Genomic DNA, 27,820 nt, shown 5'->3' on the forward strand with positions numbered 1-27,820 from the left:
CCCATAATGCTTCACGGCTTTGTTTCTGTCATGTGATGTCCTTATGACAGAAGGAGTAGGCTTCGACAACAAACACAATTTTGTGGATATTCTTGACATGAAGCAAACCTAGCTGCGATATTGTGGACCTTTATCATGTATTCTCTGAAAACGTATTGAGATAGTTTAACTGTTTTACTCGGATACAGCTAATAACGATGGCGGAAGTGGAGGAGCAGGTAAACACAGCATGCTAACGTTAGCTGGCTAATGTTGATGTTTTATACGTGTATGTATGAAAATGAATATGAACTGTGATCGGTGAATGCTGTCAGTGGCCTTTTGTTTTGGTTTAGCTTGTTATCTCATGTTTTCAGTTGTAGTGAAAGCTTAAATTTGTGATGTCATCGCTTTGTATTGATTTGATGTGTTGCCTTTTGTATGTAAAACATTGTAGCTGCAGTGCCTAATCTCTACAGTCTATGTTTGATTTAAATTATATCCTCATCCACACATGCTTTAAATATGCTACTCCTGTGTGCTGTGGTGCTTGACTATAGTAAGGCATTTAATGACAGACTGCTGAAACCCATTATAAATGTCTCTTCATTCAGGGCAGAAAACAAAGTGAGGAATTCACAGATGAGTCTGAGGTAAGAAACATCACATTGTGCTGCCAATACTTTCTCCAACAAACAGACAAATAGTGAGAGGAAGTTTATATGGAGGTAAAAGGGGGGAAAGAATTACATCTGAAAGTGTCATGCAGTTGCACCAGTCTGTCCATACTGAAATGCATCAACAGCAGCATATTGTCAATGACAGCGGTGTGCATAGTTCAGTCAAGCATGGGTGATTTTTGAACTCAAGTAAAACTCACTGCCTACTGAAAGGACTTTAATACATAGCCAGCCTTTATCAACCCGGCTTGATCCCGGAAGGATCTTTGTCAGGTTTTGAGAGGTGTCAAACACTCATGAATTACAGATGGCTTTCGAGATCCATCAATATCATGACTGAGCTTCAGCATGTTACAGTACACTTGTGCTTCCGAGAATCACAAGTAGGCTAAATAAAATATAGCTTTATACATCAGTTTGGCAGGAAGGGGAGTGTCTTTATAGGAAGCAGAGAATTGAATGAAATATCAGAGAACGGCTCTCAGAAGAAAACAGTTACAAGTAAGCGATAGAAAAAGGGGAAAGTTCCTGGCTTGCTATAGAAAGAGCTCCTACATCCTGTTTTCTGTCTGTGCACAGTGTGTTCAGTACTGCAGGACATGAACACTCACAGGGAAACAAGCACTAAGGACTGTGGGATTGTGTCTCTCCTTCAAGTGGCTGCAAGCAGCTGATTATTTACTAAGAATACTGCAGAATAATGTAGCTGCTGCTGTTGTTACCTGGTTGACAGCAGACTCACTGGATAAAGGAAGTGAGGGCCTGTGTGCTCTACACTGCAACTCACAGAGGAAATGAGCAGGATAACAATTTGATCTTGGAAGTAAGAGGCATGCTCTTCACCACATTTGTAATCTGGCCAAACTAGTCTGATTTGTTGTGACCGAAATACAGCAGTAGAGCTGGTTGTAAGTGTTTTATGATTGGTCTTGTTTTGATGCCTCACATAGTCAAGAAAATAGGTTTCCATTTTAACTTTGGAGTACGGTGGTGACAACCCTTTTTGGAACAGATGACACATAATACTGCTACAGCACATCCTTAGAAATAAGTGTTCTTCTTGAAGGGCTGAGGTTCCACCCAGAACCACTTTCTTCTGATGAAACCTTTTTAAAGAAAGCGTTCTCCAAAGGTGACTTACAAGACTAAGAAAACTGACTTGGCATGGGTGTTAAGATATCCTCACCCTCAAATATTAAAATGTTTACCCATTTCATTTATTTTATTTTATTTGTAAGTATAACACCCATTAATCAACATTCCTGTAAATGTGCCAGTGTTAGCCAGCTGGCTAATTTTCAACCGCATGTTTCAAATGGTATTTTTAAATGTACGTGTACCAGGAATCCCCTTAATTATTTTAGTTAATTGTGTTCTGCCATAGTTGATATCTTTTCCATCAGTTCATTCCATACAATACCCCATGGTCTGCAGATTTTGTTTTTTCGGGGATCTGGTGCGATGTATTAGGTTCTAATTTGAAACCAAATTTTAGCTCCTAACCCTACTGCATAATTCAAATAGGAAATAACCCTCAATTATTGTAGTATTTCACAAAATCTCCATCCCATAAAAACGGGATAGTGACCATGAGTTTTGTTGGTCGCACTGGGGCCAGCCCCAGACCTTTAGGAGCCTCATGAAGCCCAAGCAGCTGCACGTGGTTCCCTTGCCACCAGGCTAACCTGTTAAACCAAAACCATGGTTAATGGGAGAGGGATCATGGGTGATGTAGTCAACTACTATTTTTGAAGCCCTCTGGGTGCGTTCTAGATGAAACCTTTGAAACAGGGTTGCAACAGTATGACATTTTCACTGTACGATAGCCATATTGCGGTTACACGGTATCAAGGTTTTATAGAATTTTTATTATTATCAGTCAGAATGACCCTTAAAGGAATGAAAATGGGAGGTTTGTTTTTGGATGAACAACATTTTATTACTACAACTGAAACATGAAACCATTTAGTTAATGGAATTATGTTTAAAAGGTTCTCCCCTTTGAAGATAACTAAAATAAAGGGGAGATTGCCTTTCCAGTTGCATTTTTAAAAAAAAAAAAAAAAATATCATAGATAAATATAAATATCATAGCAAATGTACACCGTATGATAACCGTCAACTATCATAGTAAACCTTGAAAGCAGTATATCTCTGCGACCATACCTTGGAATATAAAAGGGTTTTTGGTAGGCACCCTTCGGTGGATCCTTGTTAGCACTCTTATATTAAAATGCATCTTAGGTGATCTAGTCACAAGTCGACAGCACTAAGTGTAAACAACCACCGAAATGCATTATGATCTGATCACTTAAACCCCTTGCCGAGGTGGTCTGACATGCATTTTATCACATTTTTGTATCATAAACCCTAATGCATCCTGATGTGTCCCCCGACAAGGACTATGTTATCAGTGCAGGATGTGTTGGTTGTTTGGGCGACAGTGTGCTAATGCTCTTTAACTTGCCCATTTTATGACAAGTTGGATGAAGTGTTGGAGGAAGAAGGTGGAAAGGTTCTGGATCATACCCCAAGGGAGGGTTCTGGGTGGACCCATTACACCACAGAAGGGCTCTCTATAGAACCTCTTATAGAGGGTTCTGAGTAGGACCTTTCATAGGTGGATCAAGGTATATCCCTTTATGTTGGGTTTTAGGTAGAATCCTCTGAAATGGTCCCAGGTGAAACCTTTATAAAAGGTTTAGGAAACTAAAAGGGTACCTACATGGTTCTAGTTAGCACTTTATTTCTAAGAGTGTAACAGACTAATTGTACATCTTTTTTACTTTTGCACTGGAACATAATAATCAGACTTACTTGACAAATTCATACATAGGGAGTCAGGAGAATCAGTCAGGAAGTATCTGACCAATCACCTGGGTCCTAATCTGATGATTTTTTTGTGTATAAAATGTGTGCTCAGTCCTAACGTAATTTAGAGTCTAAGACTAATTTAATGTCTAAGATTTAGTCCATGTTTTGTCATATTATCTGCCATGATATGACAGCTACGGTACCAAAAAAACACAAATAGTTGAAGAGTTTGAGTCTGACAAACATGCTGATGTGGGCACAATCTGTACACCAATCGACACCCTCTATTCTTACTCCCTCAAATTATTTGTAACAAGTGTATTCTTCCTTGAGTATTTGAAGAATATTGTGGGTCAGCCTATTGTATTTCAAATGCTAATAGGCAGAAACGGTTGTAACACAAAAGTCAGCTCAGTAGTTGACAAAACACAGAGGAGGTTTGCAGAGGTTTAGTCACAAAATGTGCTTTAATCTAATAACTGTGGCCCTAGAAAGCATAACAGATAAGTGGGAAAATTAAAGAAAAACAAAACAAAACAAAAAGAGTCTTAAACAAGAGATGAGCCACCACAAACCTCCAGAACAGCTTCAAGAAGAGCATTGTCTAACATGTCTCCCATTGTAAAGGCCGTAGCTCAGAATGCACATTGTTCTACATTTATCGCATTCATCAAGTTTCTTTACTCATTTATTCTGTTTTTTTTCTCATTATCCATCCCCCATCTGTACATTGTATTTTAGATGAAAAGAAAGAGAGGTTTGGGTGGCAGGATGATTCATTATTTTGTCAATATTGAAGAGGACATGTCCTTCTTTCCCATCCAGATAATAAGTTTATGACTACTGCCTTCTTCACAGAAAGCTTAGTCCAGGCTGTTGTATCTTAACTGGCAATTGGCAGAGAATATGGCCAAAATGGTAACAGCACAAAGGCCATCTCAGTAGTTGACAAAAACAAAAGGCAACTTAGAAGAGATGCCAAAAGTTTGGAAATGGGTAGTTTCTCCCTGGGGATGAAGTTTGCCTTTGTTTTTTGATACACCTTTGAAACCCGTGACAAATACCCCTGCATCAGAAATCTCACAACCAGAATACACAGGAAATAGCCTAGATATGGCGTTGTTGAGTGGGAAAGGATTGTTTTTGAAAATAACATTTTTCCACGCTATTGTCCCCCACCTCCAACCCAGTAGCACATAATGGCAGACAATGTTTTGAGTTGATGCACCCTCTGGGCAGCCACAGACTGTGCAGCATTGGTTATAAACTGAATTATGAGTAATATTCAGGCTGTGACTGGCCGCAAATGTTGGCTCACGCTGGAAAGTGTAACACAGTAGAATACCTTAAGTTTGCTTTATGAAATGACTAAATTCATGTATGTCACTGGGGATGAACTGTCGCATGAAAAAATAAAGATTACTTTATGCTGCATTTCACGCAAGGTAATGGAAATTTGTCTTTGTGCATACATCTCCTGACACACACATGTGAGACATATGAATTTCTTTGAAGAGGCCAGAATACATGTAGGAACGGGCATGAGTGTGGTCCTGCTGGGTTCAGTGTCTTGCTTAGTGACACTGTGTTTATTCTCTAGTATTATGTTTGTATATTTGTAAATAGATGTAGAACTGAAAAAAATTATTTGATATCAAAAGATGATTGATCAGCTACTCTGATAATTGGTTAATCACTTCAGTCATTTTTCAAGCACAAATATGTTCTTAAATGTGAGGATTTCATGGTTGTCAGTTATGATAGTTAATAAAATATATTTGGAAAAAATTATTAATGCAGAAAATAGTGAGCAGATGAATTAGTTATGAAAAGAATTGTTAGGTGCAGCCCTAAATTGATGTTCAAGTGAAGTGAAAGCAAATTGTATATTCTGCCTTGTGTGTACCTAAATTGGCTCATGTGATTTCACCTCAATGTAAGCAACAAAACCCTAAAACATATCACCATGGAGGGCTGGGTAATGACGTGTTCACCAGCTGTGGCTTTATTGCATTGTGATGATAGGTTGGAAGTATAATTCTCAGCTAAATGTAGATAAAAACCAACAACATGCCAAGTCAATCACAGATTTTACTCAAGGGGCTTTACATTTTTAGTTATACATGATGAACAGAGGAACACATTATTTGTGTTAAACATCAAGTCAGTTTAGGTCATCTTATGTGATTGTGCATGCATTGATATTATTAATGGTCTTATATGTATTTTTAACCATTTCACCAGCCTTATAATTGTTTTAAGCTTATTTCATGAGTGATAGACTTAAAGGTGCCCTGTGGAGTTTGTTTTTTTAACATACAAAAAGTTTTTCTGTTTATCTTTGATGACTAAAGGTACGTTGAATGCATTTCTTTGTTTTTGCACTGCTGATTTTTTTTTTTTAAAGTATTTAGAATTATGAATGATTGACATCCATGTTTATTACCTAGCAGCAGAGGGGAGAGTAAGTCACGCATGTGCAAGTCTCAAATTTAACCTTTAAGAGTTATGTTGTGTTCACACCAGGCGCAAATAAAACAATTAATGCAAGTGATTACAAGTAAAGTCAACACTAAGACGCAATTTGATGCAAATTCTTGAGGGCATCTGTGATCACGTGAAATACATGAATTAAGTGAGTAGTGTGAGTTTGCATCATATGCTTATTCGTGAGAATTGAAAATCTAAACTTTGGCAACCAACTTATGCCGCGATAGCCAATCAGCATTGAGATCCTCCAGGGACACATGATGCCGACGATGTACTGTTGGAAGTTTATTCAGTGATTTCACGCATGTATGGCGCGAGTTATTCTGGCATCAACACAAAATATTCTAGCGTTTAAACTCGCGCGAGTACCGTGATGCAAAAATTCGCATTGTGTTTGGACATTAAGCAAGTCCCAAATTACTGTGGTGAAAATCAAGCAAGTCAAGTCGAGTCAAGCAGGACAAGTCAAAACGTTGATCAGGTCAAGCAAGTCACAAGTCAAGTGAAATTCTGATAATTAAACGCTAGCATTTGACCAGCCAATAGGCTAACAAGTTAGCTAAAAAAAACATGTTGACGCACCTTTCTTTGTGAATTTTGTAGTTTGGTGTTGCTGCGGCCATTTCGCTTATTTTTGACCTGCAGGCGTTGCATACCGCTGTTCTATTCTTACTACTGTCGTCTACAACATGGTAGTTGAATCCAAATTATTTTTGGACAAACCCCCCCCTCCAGGATAGCCACCTCGTGCATTGGCCTCTCCTGGTCCGCCATGTTCTAGTAGGTTGCCTGGTTTGCGTGCAGTGCACAAGAAATCACCCAATCGTGCTTCAAAAACAAAAAATGCTAATATTTGATTTAAAAAAGTAAAGTCCTTTTGAGTCATCTGTCTCAAATCTAGGTCAAATAGCCCCAAATTTGTGACTATATGTATGACTCGTGTCAAGTCACGTGATTTGAGTCCTTCACCTCTTCTTAGCAGTCTTCTTCTTCACTGCCTGTGTTGGCACATTGCTACGTTTTGTGGTGCTTTACCTCCACCACCTGTCATCCAGTGGAATAGTGGGAAACCAAAGGCAGAATGTGTGGGGCCTTGAACATAAAATTATTGCTCTATAGTGCCACTAGTGGTGAAAAACTCTGCAGGGCACCTTTAAGTAGAGATCTGAAGTCATGAAGTCATGTCGCCCCCTTCAGATCGGATTTACAGGATTTAAATGTCTTGAAGTGGACACTTTGTATATTTGGAGTTTTGTCATTGCCTTTCAAAGAACACTATGAATTATAGCGTTTGTGAGAGGACACTGTGCTGTTGTAATGAATACCTTTTAAGACAATGTTACAGTGAGAGCCCATCTTACTTGTCTACTTTCTCAACCAGGAGGAGGACAGCGAGGAGGAGCCCAAGCTGAAGTATGAGAGGCTCTCCAATGGGGTGACAGAAATCCTCCAGAAGGATGCAGCCAGCTGTATGACCGTCCATGACAAGGTAGAGGTTATAATCCACCATCCACAAGGGCATTTCAGTCTTGAGTCCACCCATCTCAAGTACAGAGTTCACATAGTTTATGTGCACATTCGAGAGATGGCAGCCCATTCTTTTCTCACCTTCCTCTGCTTTCCCTCTCAGGGAGCTACATTAGAAGACACCAGGCGCCATTGTCTTCCCTCTTTTTATTCCCACCCTTACATATTTTTCACTCCTCTCCTCCGTTGGTCCAATGTTGATATTTTTAAGAGCGCCACTCTAGGTGAGATGGTTAATCGTTGTGGCACCAGCAGCACACATGCACGCCTGAGCAGAGCAAAAGTCATACCCAGTTATGTCTCCTCACCTGATGTTTTATTAACCGCTATTGATTTTCATTTATTTATTTTTACTTTGAGGATTTGGTCCCTTTTTTTTAAACCTCAAAATAGTAACGGTGCCACAGTGAGAGACGTTGCTTTGCTGAAATTCTAAATTTGATCTGACTGTCTTTCTTCCTGGGATTTCTGTGCTTGTGTACCTTCTGCCAATGCAGCTACCTGTGTGGTCACACCAGCCCCCCTCCACTCCCACAACCTTAAAGCCACCAACGGCACATATTGCCCTATGTTGCCTCATATTTTAAGTGTCTGAATCGGAATTTCATTTGAACAATTCCATTCTGATAAATCCCTTTAAAAGTCGCTCCGCCTCACAAGGTTGAACCCTTTATTTATTTATTTTTGGTTATTTTATTTGGGGAGATTGCAGGGGCTCTGTCTGACATGCTCAGCTGTGCCTGTAAATATAAGCATTTCATTATAGACTGCACTGAAGCATGGTGGGCTCGCCGCACATCCACATGCTGGTCGAGAAGGGAGGGGGATTAGAGGGAGGGCATGGAGCAGGGGCTGGGGTGGAAGAACACACACTTAATCTAATGCCAAAAGCCCCCAGTTTCTATAATTTTTTTGTCCCAGTGGACTCACGTACACACACATATGCACACATGCACTTCTGCTGAAGCACAAAACACAGAAACCAGTTGCTGCTCGGGAGAAATAATAGCTCTGTGCTGGGCAAGGAGGTGATTGGGTTGCATGGGGAGCATGGGAAGAAGTCAGATGTACAGTGCATTTATTATGCTTAAGCATTTTAATTTGAGAAAAAAAATGCCATTTCACACTGTATGCTTTAATAAATAGGGCTTTTCCACCCCCTGCAATTTCACAGTTTTGCCTCCGAGCCCACCCAATCCCCACTCTGCCCATGTCGCTCCAGCTCCAGGAAGTGTTTTTTTATTTTATTTTATTTTTTTTTATCCTCTTCCACAGCCGTCATCAGCACAAGATTTTTTTTTAAATCTTGAATTTGTTTTACATGTCTTACGGTTTAATTTACATTACATGTGTCCCTTTTCAGTTTCTTGCTTTAGGTACCCATTTTGGAAAAGTCTTCCTGTTGGACATCCAAGGAAATGTAACTCAGAAGTTTGAAATTGTAAGTACATTAAATTCCTTTAGATCATGGTGATGAAATTCCTTAAGCCTACCGTGATTAACTTTTTAGCCACGACAAAGACTAATGCCAATATAAGTAATTATATGATATATTATTAATAATATTAACACTAGGTAATGCTAAGGACTTTTTTGACTTTTCCTCTAGCATCACCAGCAGGTTGATATATGTGTTCTTTAATTAAATGTCTTGACAATTATTGGATGGAATTCCATTAAATTTGGTACAGACATTAATGTTCCACTCAGGATATTTTTTAATCACTTTTCATGATTATACTTACTTTTCATGTAGCGCCATCTTCAGGTCAAAATTTTGACTTCTTGAATAATTTTGACCAAATACCTGCAAAACTAATGACATTCTCGTCAGCCGCAGCTGCATGATGAAATGTTAGCATGCTCAAACACTCAATTATGATGGTAAACATGGTCAGCATTATACCCATTAGGTGAAGCCAATCAACTGCTGGCCATAGCCTAATAATAAACAGACAGATGTGAGATATTGGTCTTCTTATCTGACTCTTTGCAACAAAGCAAATGAGCATATTTCCCCAAAATGTTGAAATATTCAGTCCTCAAGTCATTTTTCCCCAAAACACATGCCATTTAGATATACCATTTAATGCAGGGACAATAATGGGGACCTATTATGCTTTCCTTATTTGCTGTCATATAAACGTAGCCTATTTTAAATAATGAGGTAAACATATGTAAAAGTAATCCCTGTGAGAAAAAACTCAGGCTTCAGACCAATCTGAAAACTCTGTTTCCAATGGATTACATGTTGATGTACATGACGTTTACGCTAGGAGCTGTACAAATACCGAGTCTTTAACCACCTGGAAAACACAAGGTCAGGTGCTGGGCGCTACTCTGTGCCCATTTTCAAGGGTGTGGAGGCAGGTTGCGTCTGTGGCTGCTTAGTCTGAGTGGGGGGAAATTCGCTGCATAGATCAGCCTCTCATTGGGCGGAACGAGCCACCCGCTGAAGTCCCACCCTGCCACCTCTGGTTGTGTAGCAGTTTTCAATCGTTTTCAACACGTCCTTTACTAACTTTTGCGGTGTTTGGTCTTGCGGGGATGTAGCCATTTTTCTGCCATGGTTCGCATCCTGTAGATGATATTTTTGTGGGCGTGTTACACCAAAACCTGTTTCCCCCCGGCAATATTTTTGCAAGCGCACCGTTGCTGTGGCACCGCCCAGAACGATTGTGATTGGTTGAAAGAAATACAAGCAGCCGGGGCATTTTTTTCTCCAATCTTAAAGTGAGAGTCGGCCCAGCCAGACCTTTCTTTTCTTGAGAAAGGTCTGGTGAGCGAGACTAGTGGCTGCTAAGCGACCATAACCAGTACCGTATCATCGCCTACTTAACGGAAATCCCTAGTGCAGAGCTGATCTTCTTCTAGGTGTTGTTTTGGAAGTGTGTATAAGGCCACAAATATTGTCCGTGGGACAGATGTAAAGCTCTGATTAACTTCTCCTCCATATTTACCATGGACGGACATTTACAGAAGAAGGGAAAGATATCTGCCAGCTGTGATTGGTTGGTGTTTGTCACATGACATGCGGTGCACGCTTCTGCATTCGAAATGTTGAACTCATTGAAAACGATTGATTTTAGTGCGCCAAAAATTCGGCATGTGTACGGCCCCTTATGTAGCTGCATGCTGACGTTAGGAAAATGTATCTTTTGGTTGCTGATGTTATTAATTTCTCCCCATTTTTTGATCAGATTCCTGATGGAATGGTCTGGTTGTGTTTTATTATCAAGCTTTTATTGATTATTTTTCTCAGTAGAAAGTGCTGCTATTATCCATTACAGTTGGTCAGGCTGCAGTGACAGTGCAGCGACGCCAAGACACGGAAGACCCCGAAACACTGACCAATCACAGCAGACTGGGCTTTTTTTTAGGAAGGGGGCTCAAAGAGACGGGTGCCAGAACGGAGCGTTTAAGACAGAGGGTGAATACAGGTGTTCCAGCACAGACTCTATAAGGAAAATAAAATGTTTTTTGAGCATTAAATCATGCAAACACATTCTAATAGAAACCCTACATACAAGTATGAACCTGAAAATGAGCATATTAGGTCCCCTCTAACATTAGCTCCAGTAGGGATGCATGAGAAGACGTTTGGCGTGTGTTGGATTTATAACCAGCAGCGATCTTGACATAGACCCTTTATTTTACTTTCCCTATACATTTCTGCTCACCTGTTCTGGAAGGAATGATTTCTAAACTGTAATTTAATTTGCAAGTCAAAAAAAATCAGTAATCAAAGCTGATTTGGCCAGCACAACGGGGCTTTTTGACATTAATGTACCTGCACTTGTGCTTCTAACTGCAGTGTCCCTGCTGAGTGCATTGATTCAAGTGCTACTCACCTAAGGAACTTACTGCCAGTTATCAGTCATTGCCTGAAAGAAACAAGGAAGCTATTTCACTGAACAGAAGAAACACTGCTGAGTTCTGGCCTATGGATTTGTGACATAGTTTCAAAATGAGCTGGTCAGAATTCAGTGAAAAGCAGAATAGGATTTTCTGTGATAATGTATACCAAATGCCTAGTGACTGTAAAGCACTGGAGAAACTGTAAATATATGATAAACAAAAAACGTTTTCTCCTTTGGTCTACACAGTCAGACCTTTAAAGGAATACTTCATCAGTTACTCACCTCGTGTTGCGCTGAATTATTGAAGAAACGAATGAAGAATTCAAAAACAGGCAAAATTCTTGATGAAGTGGAGAAAAAAGGAGCTACATTTAACAACAGCAAAACCATATCAAAATAGCTGTTTACAAACTCTCACACAACTCATGCAGTATAATCCAAGTCTTATTTATCGAGTTGTGCTCGGTACATCCCAAACACATGCATTTTTGCTAAAAGCACAATATTTAAAATGCTTCTGCATACTAGTAACACTCCTGGCCAAATGCGTGCATTTGAACTCTGCTTGTGCATTCCAGTAACCAGAGTTCAAATGCAGTCATTTGCCCCATAAACTAATGATTGAATGATGATGAATGTAACAATAATGAATGTGGCCACCGAGAAGTCACCAATTGGTTTGTGGATTGTCATTTTGAAGCCTCAATTCAGCATTTTAGGTTGCCACCTTGGTTTTTTTTAGAACCAGAAGTGACCATATTTGGCCCCACCCTTAGCTATAGAGACAAAAACTGTTTCGTACCAGGTTGTAAACATGTTTATTTGCACTGTACAGTTGGGCATTTTAACATGGGAGTCTATGGGGATTGACTGGCTTCTGGTGCCAGCCTCAAGTGGCCATTAGGGGAACTGCAGTTTTTGGTTCTTAGGCATCGGCCTCCTTTCTCAGTCCCAGAGGCTGACGCTTGCCCAGACGCGCTACTTGTCCGTACATAAGGCAGTTTATCTGGTGTTTTAGATAGTAAAGCTTTAGCAAAAATGCATGTGTATGGGAAATAATGAGCGCATGACTGGATGAATAGCATTTGGATTACACTTCACAAATTGTGTGGGAGTTTGTAAAAAGATGTTTTGATTTAGTTTTTCTCTTGTTAAAGACGGCCCCCTTTTACTCCAAGTCCACTTTACTTTTTGCATTCTTCGTTCACCATGGAAGGATGCGAGAATAACAAAGATTTCTTTACAAATCCAATGTGACACGAGGTGAGTTATTGATATACAGATGATCATTCTGCAGGTGAAATATTCCTTTAAGGATGGTTTTTAAGCAACATTTGCTATAATTCATGCCATATGCTCGATTCTTTTATGTAAAGAGCCCTATAGTGTCATGAATGTGTAAAATTTAAAAGCATCAGCAGTGATATGAGACCCCCTAACCTTCACAGTATTAATGCCACGCTCTATACATTGACACATATGGGACTGTGCATCCATTACCTACTCAAATTTTTTTGCCGTTCGCTTTTTCTGGCATTTCACTTAATGGGGTAAAATGTCAGCCAGCAGCATTTGGCCGGCCGCAAAGATATTCTGCCGCCTCTAAAAAAAGATGCCATGATATTGTGTCTCCGCAGAGTTCAGTGAAGATCAACCAGATCAGTCTGGATGAAAGTGGAGAGCATGTGGGCATCTGCTCCGAGGATGGGAAGGTGAGATCTCTCTGCTCATCACCGCTGGTTACTGATCCTTGGGCCTGCAGCGGAAAAAAATCACTGTTTTTCATCTTCCATAATTCATCCTCAGATTCATATAAAACTCATCTTATCAGTGTTAAACTTTATGCTAATGAAGTGGAACTTGAGGTGTTTGGCAGTGAATTTTTAGAAGGCAGTTCTTCCACAGTCAGAGCATTAAGTTGAAGTTTTATCTTCACCATATCTACACATATTTTTTTCATGATGCGTGAATTTATAAAAAGCTTGTACCTATTTTGAATAGTAGGGGAAAGGATTGCACTCAGATCCGTCGAGCTGTCAGTCAGCCATCAGCCGTCTATGGATACCCTCTCCATGTTCTCCACTTTGCTGTTATCTTGTCTCTTCTCATCATTACCACCATCCTTCATGGATTTTGCAGTCAAGATATGCTCTCTGATATCACCCTCCCCCTACTTCTAGCACTCTGGTGGCAAAAACAAGATCTTGTCGCACAAAAAAAGTGGAGCAGACAATTAAAATCAATGCTACAGCAATTGTTTGCCCTCAACCAATTCAGTTGGCTGTTAATCCTTTGAAAATCTAACTTAATCCTTAATCGCTGGTGCGCTTCGAAAAAGGAGATTACATCAGAGTTTTATATTATTCCTCTACTTTAAAAAAAAAAAAAAGTCTTCTTTTTTGGGGCCTCAAATGGAGAGGAACTGGGTGTCATGTACTCTAATGGTACATTAGGGTTTGTTGTAGCCAACGGAGGCTGTGGTCGAGTCCAAGATGAGGACTCCTGTTTCTAAACCCTGCGGGGTTCGAAGAATCAACTTGTCCACTAATTGGTGACCCAGCGGAGAAGCAGGGAGCCAATCAAAGTCTTTTCTGACCACAATTCCCCCCGCTGGCCTCGGATAGTTGCAGAGGCAGCAATTAAAGAAGAAATTTTGAGTTATTCACCTTTTGCTTGTTGTTCTGCCGTCACATCTTTGCTTCAGGTTCAAGTGTTTGGTCTCTATACAAGAGAGGGCTTCCATGAGAACTTTGACTGTCCCATCAAAGTAAGTTGAAATCAGATTTTCTGAAAACTTAAGTTCCTCAGCATGCGTCTGTAACTACAGCATTACTCAGGTCTGGGTATCGATATTTGATACATTTAAGGTCTCATCTGAAATAACCACAAGTAGTATTGAAACTTCACCAATCACACGAAACCTGCACTCAACCCTTTTTGTACCAATATCTAAAGAAAATGACTATTTGTATGGTTTAGCTTGAAACCAATCACAGCAAGTGTTCTATTCTATGTGAGGCTACACTTCTGTAAACATCATGTTTTGTCATATTTGCTGAAACTGTCACTCCATGCTGACAGCATTACATAAGATAGATAAACTGAAAAAAATCATGTTCCTCTGCCCCTTCAAATTGCTCCCGAAGGCCTTACCACACATGAACAAAAACAGCCAATCAAAGGCACAGCGCTCAGCAGCCCTGTTCAAATACAAATCAAGATTCACTAACTGCATTGCCTATTTTTTGCCTCTAACGTTTTCAGAAACATAGATTAGTGTAATGTTTAGCTGTAAAATGAGAATGTTTGTTACCAGGCTGCCATGTTTGAAACTGTTCAGCTTCAAACAAAGCGCTGCCCATCAGCCTGAGCAAACGTTCTCTTTCTACAGCTAAACAGTACACTAAAATACGCTCCTGAAAACACTTGAGGCCAGAAATATGCAATGCAGTGACCGAATCTTGATTAATATTTGATCAGCGCGGCCTAGTTTGACCGTATGACCGCAGAGATTGACATTATTGACAGCTGCGTTTCAGACTCCTCATCTCTGATTGGTTATTTTCATTCAGCTCTAGGTTCTAGCAAATGCCATTAGAAGCACTACGAAGAGGCAGAGGAACATGAATTTTCTACAGATTATCGGTCTAATGTACTACTGTGTGGATATTGTGACAATGTCAGCAAATATTACAAACAGATTTTATAAAAGTTACAAACTGTACTTTTAATGCAACATGTGATTGTCCCACTACTGCAGCAGCTACAACCCACACAGTCTGTGATGTGTTGAAGTCGAGCATGGTGTAATTGACAGAGTTGACAGGTCAGCGTCCTGAGATGCCACTAAAACATTCAAAAATACGGCTATACTACACGCCTGTTGTATCGCCTATTTTGTGTTTCTACAGCTCACAGGACTCCTTAATGTAGGCGGGGTTGTTACCACATGATTAAAATGTTATGCTAAACATTTAAGCTTAAGTGTTTGGAGTCGAGTTTGTGCGTTGAGTCCCTGTCGAGTAAGAGTAACAATTCTCTCTTGACCAATCAGCAGACTGCAGTGCTTCTAGCGCCACCTTTTAGTATTTGATCAGTGAGCTATGTGCAACTTTTTCTGATGGAACAGAAAATAACTTTAATGTGTAACAAACTGAACTAAACTGAACTGGACTGCTTGGTGGAAATGAGACATAAGGGTTCTGGTATTAACACTGACATCTTAACTTTGTAAATGATACCCAGCCCTAGTATAACCTGCATATAACATAAGGTTTTGACAGTGTAGTCTAACCTGCCCCTCATGGATTGTTTTGCAGGTGGTGGCATTACACCCTCAGTTCACCAGATCAAACTACAAACAGTTTGTCACTGGGGGCAACAAGGTAGGTGTGAGTTGTACTTTTTTACTGGTGCAGTCATTATGTACAGTTGTTGCAATTCCCTGCCACAATAATTTGTCCTGATTGCGTCCGGGTGAAACTGAATGCTGCACACCTTCTCACTTTAGCTCGGCTGGTGCCGGCGATGCACAGGCCTTTGTCTGGCGTGAAAGGCTCTTAGTTTTCTGTCTCTTTGCTGGAGTGCTCTCGGGAGAGCTGCCCACTTTCACAAAGTGCTGTTCGCTCAACAGTGTTTGAAAGGCAATGCTTCACAAGCACGGCAAGTAGATGTCATTATCAAGAGGGTACATAGTCTTAGGATTTCCGGGCGCATACAGCGATCTCTGGTAGGTATGTCTCTATTGAGGGAAGGTGAAAACCATCTTAGACATTAGTCATTTTGTTTTTCAGAAAGTAAAACCACCTACATATTACCACACGCCAATTTCTGTACACACAGCTATAAACTGCGAGGAAGTAGCGTCATTGTAAAACCAGCCATAAATAAAGTATACTGACATTTATACAACAGGGGTGAGGAAAAACAACTTTTTTATGAAACCCCATTGTTAGTGTTACTTTGCCATTTTCTTTCAATTGGCGCTGATTCCTCTCAGTTCCAAGTTGTGAAGGCCTCCACAATGTGCCTGTGATGAAAATCAATAAGCCTCAACGGGAGCCACATCCTGTCAAAGGAAATTCAATTTTGTCTCCACAGTTCTTTTGTCATATCATCTCTTTGTAGAGCAAACTGTTTATTAACATCGCCCAACCGCTGAATTAAAGAGCCTATACAACCTTCTCCCGGCATCCTTGGTAATATTATGCACATTTTGTATCAGTTTATATAGTAAGGACAGTAACAATGCAGGGAATGTGAATAACAGGCTTTGTCCTCCATAGTGTGTACAATACAAGGCCTGAACATTAAACTGCGGTTGATGAAGTAGTCCAGCGGCCGCCTTGATACCACATTGCATTGTGGTTAAAAACACAACACCCTGGCTGAGCTTCCACACCTCTGAAGAAATTAAATATGCATAAGGACATATGAGTTTGTGTTGAAATACTTTGTGTCTATACTTTACACTTCCCACAGTAACTAAAATAAATGGCGTGTATCCTGAAGAAGTCATTAGGACGAGAGTTAGACAGATGTATGAAATCATCCCTGTAATGCGTCAAGTTTTTCAGCTCTTTCTTTATGGCTCTCACACCATCTCCTGCTTGAAAATGACGTCAACCATGTGAGATTGTAAAATCACTTGAAGCTCTTTTCACTTAGATGGAGTCTAATGAACAATCTGTCTTCATGGTCTTTGTGCCTAAATGCTTTGAAGTGGAGTTAAGATCTTTAAATAAGGACTAAAATCTGGTTTCACTTCATCATTTGCAATATGAATGAGAAAGTTCCCTACAGTTTAAGTTTAATCTATAAGGCTATTTTACCCTTCTATTAGACACAGCGCCTGACTGTGCAATGTGGTGTTCATCTACTGCCCTCTGTAGGCCAGGTTGCACAACTGCACACTGTGTAGTGTTAAATGGTTTACTGTTTTCTTTCTCAGCTTCTCCTGTATGAAAGAAACTGGTTGAGTCGCTGGAAGACGTCTGTTCTGCATGAAGGCGAGGGCTCAATCACAAACATCCAGTGGAGAGCTAACCTCATCGCCTGGGCTAACAATGTGGTGAGTGATCAGTCACTTGTACCATAAAAACAAGTACAATACTGAATGTGTAAAACGCTGAAGTTTTGGTTTCTTTCAGGGAGTTAAAATCTATGATATCAGTACAAAACAGCGCATCACAAACGTGCTGCGGGATAACGTCAGTCTGAGGCCTGACATGTACCCCTGCAGCCTGTGTTGGAAGGACAACAGCACTCTCATTGTCGGCTGGGGTACTTCCATCAAGGTTTGCTACTTTTTGATTTAAATTCATCACAGACAAGCTGTTCCAGTGTTTCGGACTCTCTGTAATTTACTTATTTCTCACCAGATCTGTGTTGTGAAAGAGAGAAACCCTACTGAGATGAGAGATCTGCCCAGCCGCTACGTGGAAATAGGTATAAAATACACCGCTGCGCATTATAATAAATTATATGATAATAAATCTTTTATAGAGCACGTCTCTAAACCATGGTAACAAATTGCTTTATAGCCAGTCTTTCTCAAATGGGGGTACGTGTATCCCTAGGGGTACTTTAGATAACTACATTGGGTACTTACTTACTACTTATTTATAAAAAATATTATTATTAAGTCAGCCACTGATGGTGCAGAGCTGTATTGCGCCTATTTATAAAGGCATTATTTTCCCACCAAAAGTGTTTTGTGAAAAAACACTTCAAAGGGAGTACAATATTGAAAAGATCCACTGACATAAAGTCAGATCAGGCAACCGTAAAAGTAAAATTAAACACAACATAAAGCACATATTGATGTCAAAGTCCTGTATTTTGGTGCAATAAGGGAAGATGTGATTAATAAAAAAGATTGGTATCTGTGTAAAATACTGTTTGTTACCAGCAGGAAAGCAATTACAAAGAACTGGTACAAATCTGAGCCTCTGAGCCTTAAACAATGGATGGACATAATCAAGGAAATCTTTAAAATGGAAAAAAGCCTTTTTCTCTGAGGTCAAGAGGAGCAATATTCCTTGGAAAATGGGAGAAATTGACTGTTTTTATTTCAGAAGACATTGATGCAGCTTCACTGTGAATGTCTGTGGACAATAAAGGGACATTTAACATGAGGACTCATGAATACTCAACCACACAGTGTTCTCTATGGTGTTTAAGTGTTGTCCTAACATCTAAAAATACTTCAAATAAAGGGTTTAAAGTAAGAAATACAACATGAAGCAATAATAAAACTAGATGAGAGGCTTAAAACATGGTAGTTAACATTGGTAAGATAAAATAACAGACAGCCAGAATAACTAAAATCAAAGTTACATGATAAAAGTGTGACTAATCCAGATGCAGATCACTTTGTCTGCCCACTGTGGGGAACGGACGGGAATTGCTGTCAGTGATAACGATGCAGGGACATACTAACATCAAGGAAAGCAGCAGAAGTCGATAAAGTAGACCTCACATTCTGGTTGGGTTGTTAATGTGTTCATCAGGCTAAAAACAAATGGCTTTTTAGTTCTTAAACAGCTGAAGATGCAGTGACAATATAGCATACTTGTACTGTGATGGTCTTACTCACAACTCAGAAGTCCATCCAGAAACATGAACAAATATAAAGCAGCAGCCATCAATGTAAGAAGAGACAAGAAAGGACCAAAGTACAACGTGCAAGTTAAGAAGTTATGATTCCATGTGAGAAATAAGTGATTGATTGATACTTCTTTGAACCTTTGTTTGGTTTCTCTTTTCAAACAGTGTCTGCATTTGAGACCGAGTTCTTCATCAGTGGCCTGGCACCTCTGGCAGATCAGCTCGTCACCCTGTATTTCGTGAAGGAGAACTCTGACCACATGGTAACAATACTGTTTTTAGAGCATTAAAAAAACATGGGACAAACAAAGCCAACAGGCAAAGCACATCATATGTAACAGTGGCCACAGTCAGAGTGATTAGTACTGTATTAGTAGTGAGTAGTAGTAGTCAAAATATACACAGCAAGGTGCTTCATCTAAAAAATATCATTACATCAGCCATCACTCCAAAAGAATTTCAGTACAGGGTCCCAAATCTTAGCAAAGACAAAACCTCTATGTTCACTATAGAATCAGTCTCTCCAGATGTAATGTGTTTGCCATTTCATTTTACCATAAATCATATGTAGGAACATAGTCCCTCTTCCACACTTCTTTGCACATTTTAAAAATACTTCCTTCACATATGTGTTTTAAAGGGGCAAAGAGTTTGTATTCATTGTGTGTGTATCTGTGTGCGCAGGATGAGGAGTTTCGTGCGCGGCCTCGCCTCGACATCATCCAGCCTCTCCCTGAGAGCTGCGAGGAGATCTCCTCAGACGCACTGACCGTGCGCAACTTCCAAGACAACGAGTGCCGAGACTACCGCCTCGGTGAGACTATAAAAACAGCCCTCAGAGAAATGTCGCGTGGCCTTTTGCTGCACTCTGATTTCATTATGCATCGACCGTCAAATGTCAGCTGTAATGCGCAGTACGCAGAGGCATAAATGTATTTTCATTAACAGAGCATTCTGAGGGAGAGTCACTCTTCTACATCATCAGTCCCAAAGACATCGTCGTGGCCAAGGAGCGGGACCAGGACGACCATATCGATTGGCTGCTTGAGAAGAAGAAATATGAGGTTTGTGTTTTTGATTTTACGTATGTTGCAAAAGGTTACGGTTTACAATTATATAGTTTAACTGTGTGTCCTGTTACTGTGGTTTAACTGTGACAGGAGGCACTGATGGCTGCAGAGATCAGCTTCAAGAACATCAAGAGACACGACGTCCAGAAAATTGGGATGGCGTACATCAATCACTTAGTAGAGAAAGGAGACTATGACGCTGCTGCCAGGTGGGTTTAACTTCGGCATATGTTCAGTCAGTCAGTCCATCTGGTGAGTTGTACTGTGAGCGTGTGTGAGGTATTTATAATCTTTCCTTTTTGCATCTGCGGGGTCCAAATCACAAAATCTTAATATTTTAAATGCAAAACAGGCTACGATGTAACCATTGGTGTTATGTTCACACTGTCAGTTAAGCTTGACTAAAAGTGCTTGTTTTTGTCACTGACAGGCTCAGATTGTTATTATAAGTGTCTGACAACATTATAGAAAGGATCCCCACAGAGACAGACCTTTATTTTAGAGTGAGAACTTATTTGTTCAACCAGATGCAGCCCCAAATCACCATCGCCAAATCCAACAGACTCCATTTAAATAAACACTAGTTTTAGACTGCCAGCAGTTTTTTCACATCTAACTGGGGGAATTAAGTATTTATTTCAACCAAAGTGCAGTTGGAGATTGTTGGAACAGTGGAAAGACAAACCAAGATATCTTTTGTGAGTTTTATAATGTTTCTGTTGACTTTGAATGAGGTGTGTTTTACGATGATAAAATTACTGTTTATTTAAATGGAGTCTGGAGGGTCTGGTGATAGCTACTTCAGGCCTGTTCCTGGTTAAACAAAAAGGATCTTTCTCTTTAACAGAAAAGTCTGTTTCTGTTAGAGATGCACCAATCCAGCTTTTTCAGTATAGACACCGATCCTGATGCTGTGGCTTTGAGTATCAGCCGATACCTGATACCGATCCGATAGCATGGTCGACGTAAAAAGTTATATACCTTTACATGTAGAACAGAAAAGACTAGAGGCATCAGGCATTGATGACTACACAGTTATTTCCTAAGATAAAATAAAACAAGATGAAACAGATGAATGCAATGATGAACTATTTATTTTTAACAAAAATAAACAACTGTGCAACAGCAGGTCAAATAGTGTGAAATATCTCCACACAGCAGATTCTCAGGTTGCATTTTCCGATACCCGATCCATCTATTTTGATGATATCAGGGCCGATATTTGATCCAGATATCGGATCGGTGCATCCCTAGTTTCTGTAGGGATCCTTTCCGTAATGTTGTCAGACTCTTCGAATAACAATCTGAGCCTGTCAGTGGCAAAAACAAGAACTTTTAGTCAACGTAAATTGATGGTGCAAACATGCCCCTAATGGTTACATTGCAACCTGTTTCGCTGTTGCCATCTGCAGCTGCCTTCTCATTCAGTACTGGAGCAATTACCAAAATTGTTGTTCCCATTAGTCAATTTGACAGAAAAACATGTTCGAACAGGGACATGGTTGAAAAATACCAAACTTACCCTTTAATGTCATGAATAACACACCTTATTAATTAATGTGACTCTCCAGCCACAAGCAGGTCCATTGATAACAAAGTCAAAAATCAGTCTTCGTTTAATTTGAATGATTAATGAGGTTTTTTCTAATTCAGGAAGTGTCAAAAGGTTCTTGGAAAAAACATGGAACTATGGGAAAATGAAGTTTATAGGTTCAAGACCATTGGACAGTTGAAGGTGAGAGAACTTAATTATCAAAGTGATTATGGTAGTGAATTGACAATGAAATAATGATGCTTTTTCTTCAGGAAGGTTCTTCTCTCCCCCCAGTATCAGTCTCTTATCAGTGTTACTCCACCTCTCTCCATGTTCAGGCCATCAGTCAGTATCTGCCCAGAGGAGATCTGCGTCTCAGACCGGCCATCTATGAAATGATCTTGCACGAATTCCTCAAAACTGACTACGAGGTACTTTGTCTATTACTCGTCTTGACTTCCTGGTACAAATTCAAGAGTTAATCCACTGGTTGAACGTCATCTTGTCCCACTTCCTGTGCTGCTGTCCACAAAAGGGTTTTGCCACACTGATCCGGGAGTGGCCTGGAGAGCTTTATAACAACATGGCCATCGTTCAAGCAGTCACTGATCACCTGAAAAAGGACCCCACCAACAGAACCCTGCTCACCACGCTGGCTGAACTGTAAGTGATTGTAAAGGAACAGTTCACCTCAAAATAAAATACATATGTTTCCCCTTACCTGTAGTGCTATTTATCAGTCTAGACTGTTTTGGTGTGAGTAGTCGAGTGATTCCAGGTGAGCTAGCAGTAGATGCATGCTTCCTTCTGCACAGTGATATGGTTGGCTGGTGTAGTTCAGTCGAAAGCGAATAGTTCCCACATGAAACTGCTCACAACAAGGTCTGTGGATTATCTTGAGTAACTGGGTCATGATTTCCATAAAGAGACACTGATGTTGAGTTTTTTAAATGTATTTTTCCGTGCTCTGAGCACAACAAGCTGAGTGGCATCTAGTTCCATTATATTGGACAGAGGTCAGACATCTATACAGCCGATATCTCCAACACTCGGCAACTCACACCAAAAAAAAAAATCTAGACTGATAAATAGCACTGCAGGTAAGAGGAAAAATGTGTATTTTTGATTTGGGCGTGAACTGTCCCTTTAACATGTGCAATCCTTTAACAACTCAAGAAATATTAAGTGCAGTAATCAAATACTGGTTTTTAATATAGCAACAAAATGGAAAAAGTTTATATCTTATGCATACTTTTATACGCATCTGCAAGGAAGTTAGTGTCACTTATTAGAAACTCAAACAACTGTGTTTGAAATCAATTTCTGTGTATTTATATGCTAGGTTGCACAATATTTGTCTGAAGGGCCTGTAGGGTTGACAAAGTAGGGCTTTTTTGCACTTAAAAAGCTGACACAGGCTCCCATTTTATAAAGTAACTTGTCTTTGGTGCTGTTGCAGGTACACGTACGACCAGCGGTATGACAGAGCCTTAGAAATCTACCTGCGACTGAGGCACAAAGATGTTTACCAGCTGATCCACAAACACAACCTGTTCTCCTCCATCGAGGACAGGATCGTCCTCCTCATGGACTTTGACAAAGAGGTAAAACCTGACAACATGGTAGTTCGCATATTTAATTATTACTTGTCATTTCATGAGAGAGATGTTTGAGTAATAAATTCTCTAAATTCACAGAAAGCTGTTGACATGCTTCTCGACAATGAAGACAAAATTTCGGTGAGTGTACCCTCCCTCTCCTTCTCTCACTCTTTTATTAAGGATGTGTGCTGCCCACTGATCCTGCTTCTCTTCTCTAATAGACAGACAGGGTGGTGGAAGAACTATCAGACAGGCCGGAGCTTCTACATGTGGTGAGTTGAAATAACTTTAAATGTAATCGTATTTACTCTTAAAGTTTAATTCAGAACTGATGTGACTCATCTTCTCCCCACAGTACCTCCATAAACTGTTCAAACGGGACCACCACAAAGGCCAAAAATACCACGAGAGACAGATTGGCCTGTACGCTGAATATGACCGGCCCAATCTCTTACCTTTCCTGAGAGATAGCACGCACTGTCCGCTTGAAAAGGTACTTACACGTCACCCTGATGCACATTCAAGTATCCAGAAGCTACAAGACATGACTTGTGTCGTCTCTTTTTCTCTCAGGCTCTGGAGGTTTGTCAGCAGAGGAACTTTGTAGAGGAGACTGTCTTCCTGCTCAGTAAGTCAAAGTTAAAGTCTGTTTTCCTATTTTTAAGTGTGTTTGAATGATTAAAAGTTAACTAACCCGACATGTTGGCTCCCAGGCAGGATGGGGAACTGCAGGCGGGCTCTGCAGATGATCATGGAGGAGCTGGAGGACGTGGACAAGGCCATAGAGTTTGCCAAAGAACAGGACGATGCAGAGCTCTGGGAGGATCTCATCTCTTACTCTATCGACAAACCACGTACGATACAGTCTCCTACTGATCCTGTAGTTAGTTGGATTCTGTTTTTGTAGTCATTTTCTCACTTTCACAATAATTCTTTGCTGCTTCTGTCTCCTCAGCATTCATCACTGGACTCCTTAATAACATTGGTACTCACGTGGATCCGATCCTGCTCATCCATCGCATCAAGGAGGGCATGGAGATCCCGAACCTCAGAGATTCTCTAGTGAAAATCCTCCAAGACTACAATCTACAGGTGTGATATCTTACTTTCTTTTTCGCTTGGCCTCTTCATAACTGAGAAATCAGTTTTAGCAGGTAACAGATTATCAGTACAGCTATAAACACTGTTCTGAACTATTAGTCCAGCTTGTGTTCAGCTGAAATAAAGGATAAAAAGGATCAAGAGATAAAGACAGATATCAAAGCAGCAATAAATAATTTAATGCACAAGTATTGGTGAAACTAAAAGTAAGTGAAATATCCACAGTTGCTTAAATTTACCATGATACACCAGTATAGTCAGTTGGGGGTTGCATTAATGCTCAAAAATCAAGAAAAAGAAATTAAGTGATTCTGTTTTATATCCTGCTGCATGTTCAATCTAAGCGGAACAAAATATTTAAATACTTTTTTTGCAAACTATGTCTTACTGTGTTTATACTCACGGATAATTAGTAGGGGAAAAATATATTTGAGGGTGTCATAACTTGGCTCCTGGGCCATGAAATAAACAACTAAAGAAAAAACTGAGTATGGATTGTGGTCAGTCAGTATTATCAGTAATGTCCATGTCAACAGGTGAACATAGTGAAGTGTATTTGTGAAGCAAAAGCAAAACAAAAACCAAAGCGTGCTGATGCCGGATCAGATGAGTCTATGTGCAGAGAGACAGAGCAAAGCTGGAGTTGGGCTTTATTCCCCGGTAGCGCTCTGTCCAGGTGCTCTGAATTAGGCAACCGCATTCCTGTGGTACCTTCAAGGACACATGAGATAAACAGTCACTGGCAAAGTATGCCCATCTCAGTACGTACACAGGGGCTGTCCCAGGGGAAAATGACTATTTATGTGAATCATATAACCTCATTGGCTCCATCTAGTACCTAGAAGGGCACTTAGACAGTGTAGACTTCCGTCAAGGCCAATAGCCCAGACTTTTTTGATATGCAAATCAGCAAGATCAACCACTATATGTTATATGATATGTTTCCAGAACTATTAAAATGACATCATAATATAGTTGCTTAGCTGAAGACTTATCATCTCAGCTGTGTGTTTATTGTGTGATCCTAAATTGGAAATACTTACATACATTTGTTAAAAGCAGATATGTACAAATATCAAACACTTGGACTGAAATAACATCATGAACATGGCAGCTTCATATCAAAAACACTTTAGTCAAAGTTAAATTAGGTAGAATTAGTTGCATATTATGTGTCTATTTATGTTTCGAGTGTTACAGTTGAACCAGTTCTCCCATGAAACCACGGTCCCAGAATGCTTCATAATGACTGCTCTCTGTATGAAGTTTGAGCAAGTACATGTGTAGGCATAGGCCCCCCCTTAATATTTAGAACATGTGAGTTTGTTGCCCCCAGTACAGACATGAACGCAGCAGAAGACTTTTATTTTGAGAAGATTAAAGACATTTACACCATAAATTGATGCAACAAAGACACAAATTGCTGCCTAAAAAATTCACCAGAATGCAGGAAATTAAGTGTTTGATGCTCCAAATGTTCTGCCATAGCACCACCAACTTATTTCATATATGTGTCCCCCAGTGTTGACAGGAAACCTGCGCCCTTGTATTGAGGCTACCCCAGAGGATTACTGGTACCTGAGAATATGAATTGTGGTTTAGAGTCACCATGTTTCTACAGTTGGCTATGTGTTGTCACTGTTGAACTTTACTCCCATCTACTGGATTTTAGGATGTATGACCTTTATTCAACAAAAGCTAAATGCCCTACTTCACAGTGTTAGCAAAAGTGAAAAATATTCTGTGTCCAAAATTTAATGGGTTATGCTTTATGCACATAGAATCAGGCAGAGAGTAGACAGCAGACAAAAAAATGAACAGACAGTTTAACTGAGTGGCAGTGCAGTAAAACGAAACATGCATGGCAATATGTTGCGATGGTGATGCTGTATTGTAATAACACATATTAAATTAAATAAATGTTTATTATTTTTGTTTAATTTTTCTAGTAATGTCCAGTAATTGTTGAGATCACTCATGTTTTTGTCTTGTGTGGAGGAGCTACCTCACACCCAGTTGTAATTTCTGTCACGGAGGAAGGCAAAAAGTTAAAATATCTTGACTTTGAATGGCAGTGCAGTCTACCATTAACATTTCAGGTGCTATGTCAAAGACTCTTCAATATGTTTTTCCCCATACCTAAACCTAAACGAACCCTTTAGCTCTAACCCAAACTATCTAGGAGGAATGTTCGCATTAACGGGGGGAGCACATTTTGTTACAACAGATATCTTCTGCCAGCATCACCTAATTTTACCGCACTGCTCTAGTCCACTAAAATGATATGCAGTCTGCCGTCTCTGTGATTCCATGTGAATGCAGCATTGATTCATGTTACACCCTTCCACCGAGTCTTGAGAGAATGGGACCCGTAGTTTTTCTGTAATCAAAAACACAGTATACTTTGCGAAGGTAATAAGGTTTCACTCAAGCAATAATTAGGGTGATTTTAGAGGGGGAAATAACATGACATTTTAAGAATGATTAACCTATTGTTGTTTTGCTTGTTAACCAGTTTTCCCTTTTCTTGTTTCTCAGATTCTTCTGAGGGAGGGATGTAAGAAGATCCTGGTGGCAGACTCCCTCTCTCTACTCCAGAAGATGCACCGAACCCAGATGAGAGGAGTCAGGGTTGACGGTGAGTGAATAATCTTTGCCTTCATTCAGAATCGGGGGAGATGAAGTCATTGTTAAACTGCACTCACATGTGGGTTTGTTTTCTTTTCAGAGGAGAACATTTGTGAATCATGTCATGCTACAATATTACCGTCAGGTGCGTTTGCAGTGTTGCTGTATCCAAGTATTTTACCGCTGTGTTGCATTTGACAGCAATTCATCGCTGTCTTTTTTGCTTCACACCTGTGTTTCAGACATGGCCAAACCCTTCAACGTGGTGGTGTTTCACTGCAGGCACATGTTTCACAAGGAATGTTTACCATCGTCAGGAACAGTAAGTAATCTGTGTCACTCTTTACACAACATATCACATTATGTCTTTCATTTGGTGTTTAGTTTTAGGCATTATTCTATTTTATCTGAGGATGTCAAACATGACTTGGCTCCTCCTGAACCTCTTCTCTCTTTCCTGTCTCAGATTCCTGTGGTGCAGTTTTGTAACATCTGCAGTGCGAAGAAGCGTGGGCCAGGAAGTGGAATCCTGGAAATGAAGAAGTAAACACGGATTTACGCACCCACAGTGTTATTATTGATGCTTTTACCACCCCACCCCCTCACCCCCATTGCTTTCCCTTTACTGTCAGTGCGTTGATCAATGCATATCACTTTTCATCACCCACTGAACTGTGCACTCGCAAAAATGCAAACCATTTATATTGGATTGTCACTGTATAATCACATCTAACAACTACAAAGAACTTGTTCGGCTTGCCACTAATGTGATTTGTTGATGAAATGTCTGCAACTTCTGAAAAATAAAATCACATAAAAACTGTTTGTGGTTTGTGTCTGATAATTAGGCACGTCAGTCAATTGTGAGGAGAGAGAAAATTCATTTGCTTTTCAGTGTTAGAGCTTTTGTGTTCTTTTCACTGTGGCA

General features: G+C 40.0%; 1 protein-coding gene across 1 annotated transcript; it reads left to right on the forward strand.

The window, feature by feature from the left end:
* The first annotated feature begins 5 nt into the window (after positions 1 to 5).
* vps41 (VPS41 subunit of HOPS complex) lies at positions 6 to 27,715 on the forward strand. Its single transcript, XM_049564973.1, has 28 exons — positions 6 to 218; positions 594 to 632; positions 7,345 to 7,452; positions 8,854 to 8,931; positions 12,988 to 13,062; positions 14,055 to 14,117; positions 15,670 to 15,735; positions 17,301 to 17,420; positions 17,500 to 17,646; positions 17,731 to 17,797; positions 19,124 to 19,221; positions 19,643 to 19,772; positions 19,907 to 20,022; positions 20,119 to 20,237; positions 21,682 to 21,763; positions 21,901 to 21,993; positions 22,098 to 22,225; positions 23,022 to 23,166; positions 23,260 to 23,301; positions 23,385 to 23,435; positions 23,519 to 23,656; positions 23,737 to 23,791; positions 23,877 to 24,017; positions 24,119 to 24,255; positions 26,803 to 26,902; positions 26,993 to 27,037; positions 27,135 to 27,214; positions 27,359 to 27,715. The coding sequence occupies exons 1-28, from the start codon at positions 198 to 200 to the stop codon at positions 27,437 to 27,439; spliced, it is 2,565 nt and encodes an 854-aa protein (XP_049420930.1). The 5' UTR covers positions 6 to 197; the 3' UTR covers positions 27,440 to 27,715.
* Positions 27,716 to 27,820: the final 105 nt, after the last annotated feature.

This window comes from Epinephelus fuscoguttatus, linkage group LG21, assembly GCF_011397635.1.
Source record: "Epinephelus fuscoguttatus linkage group LG21, E.fuscoguttatus.final_Chr_v1".
In the NCBI taxonomy this organism is placed as follows: domain Eukaryota; kingdom Metazoa; phylum Chordata; class Actinopteri; order Perciformes; family Serranidae; genus Epinephelus; species Epinephelus fuscoguttatus.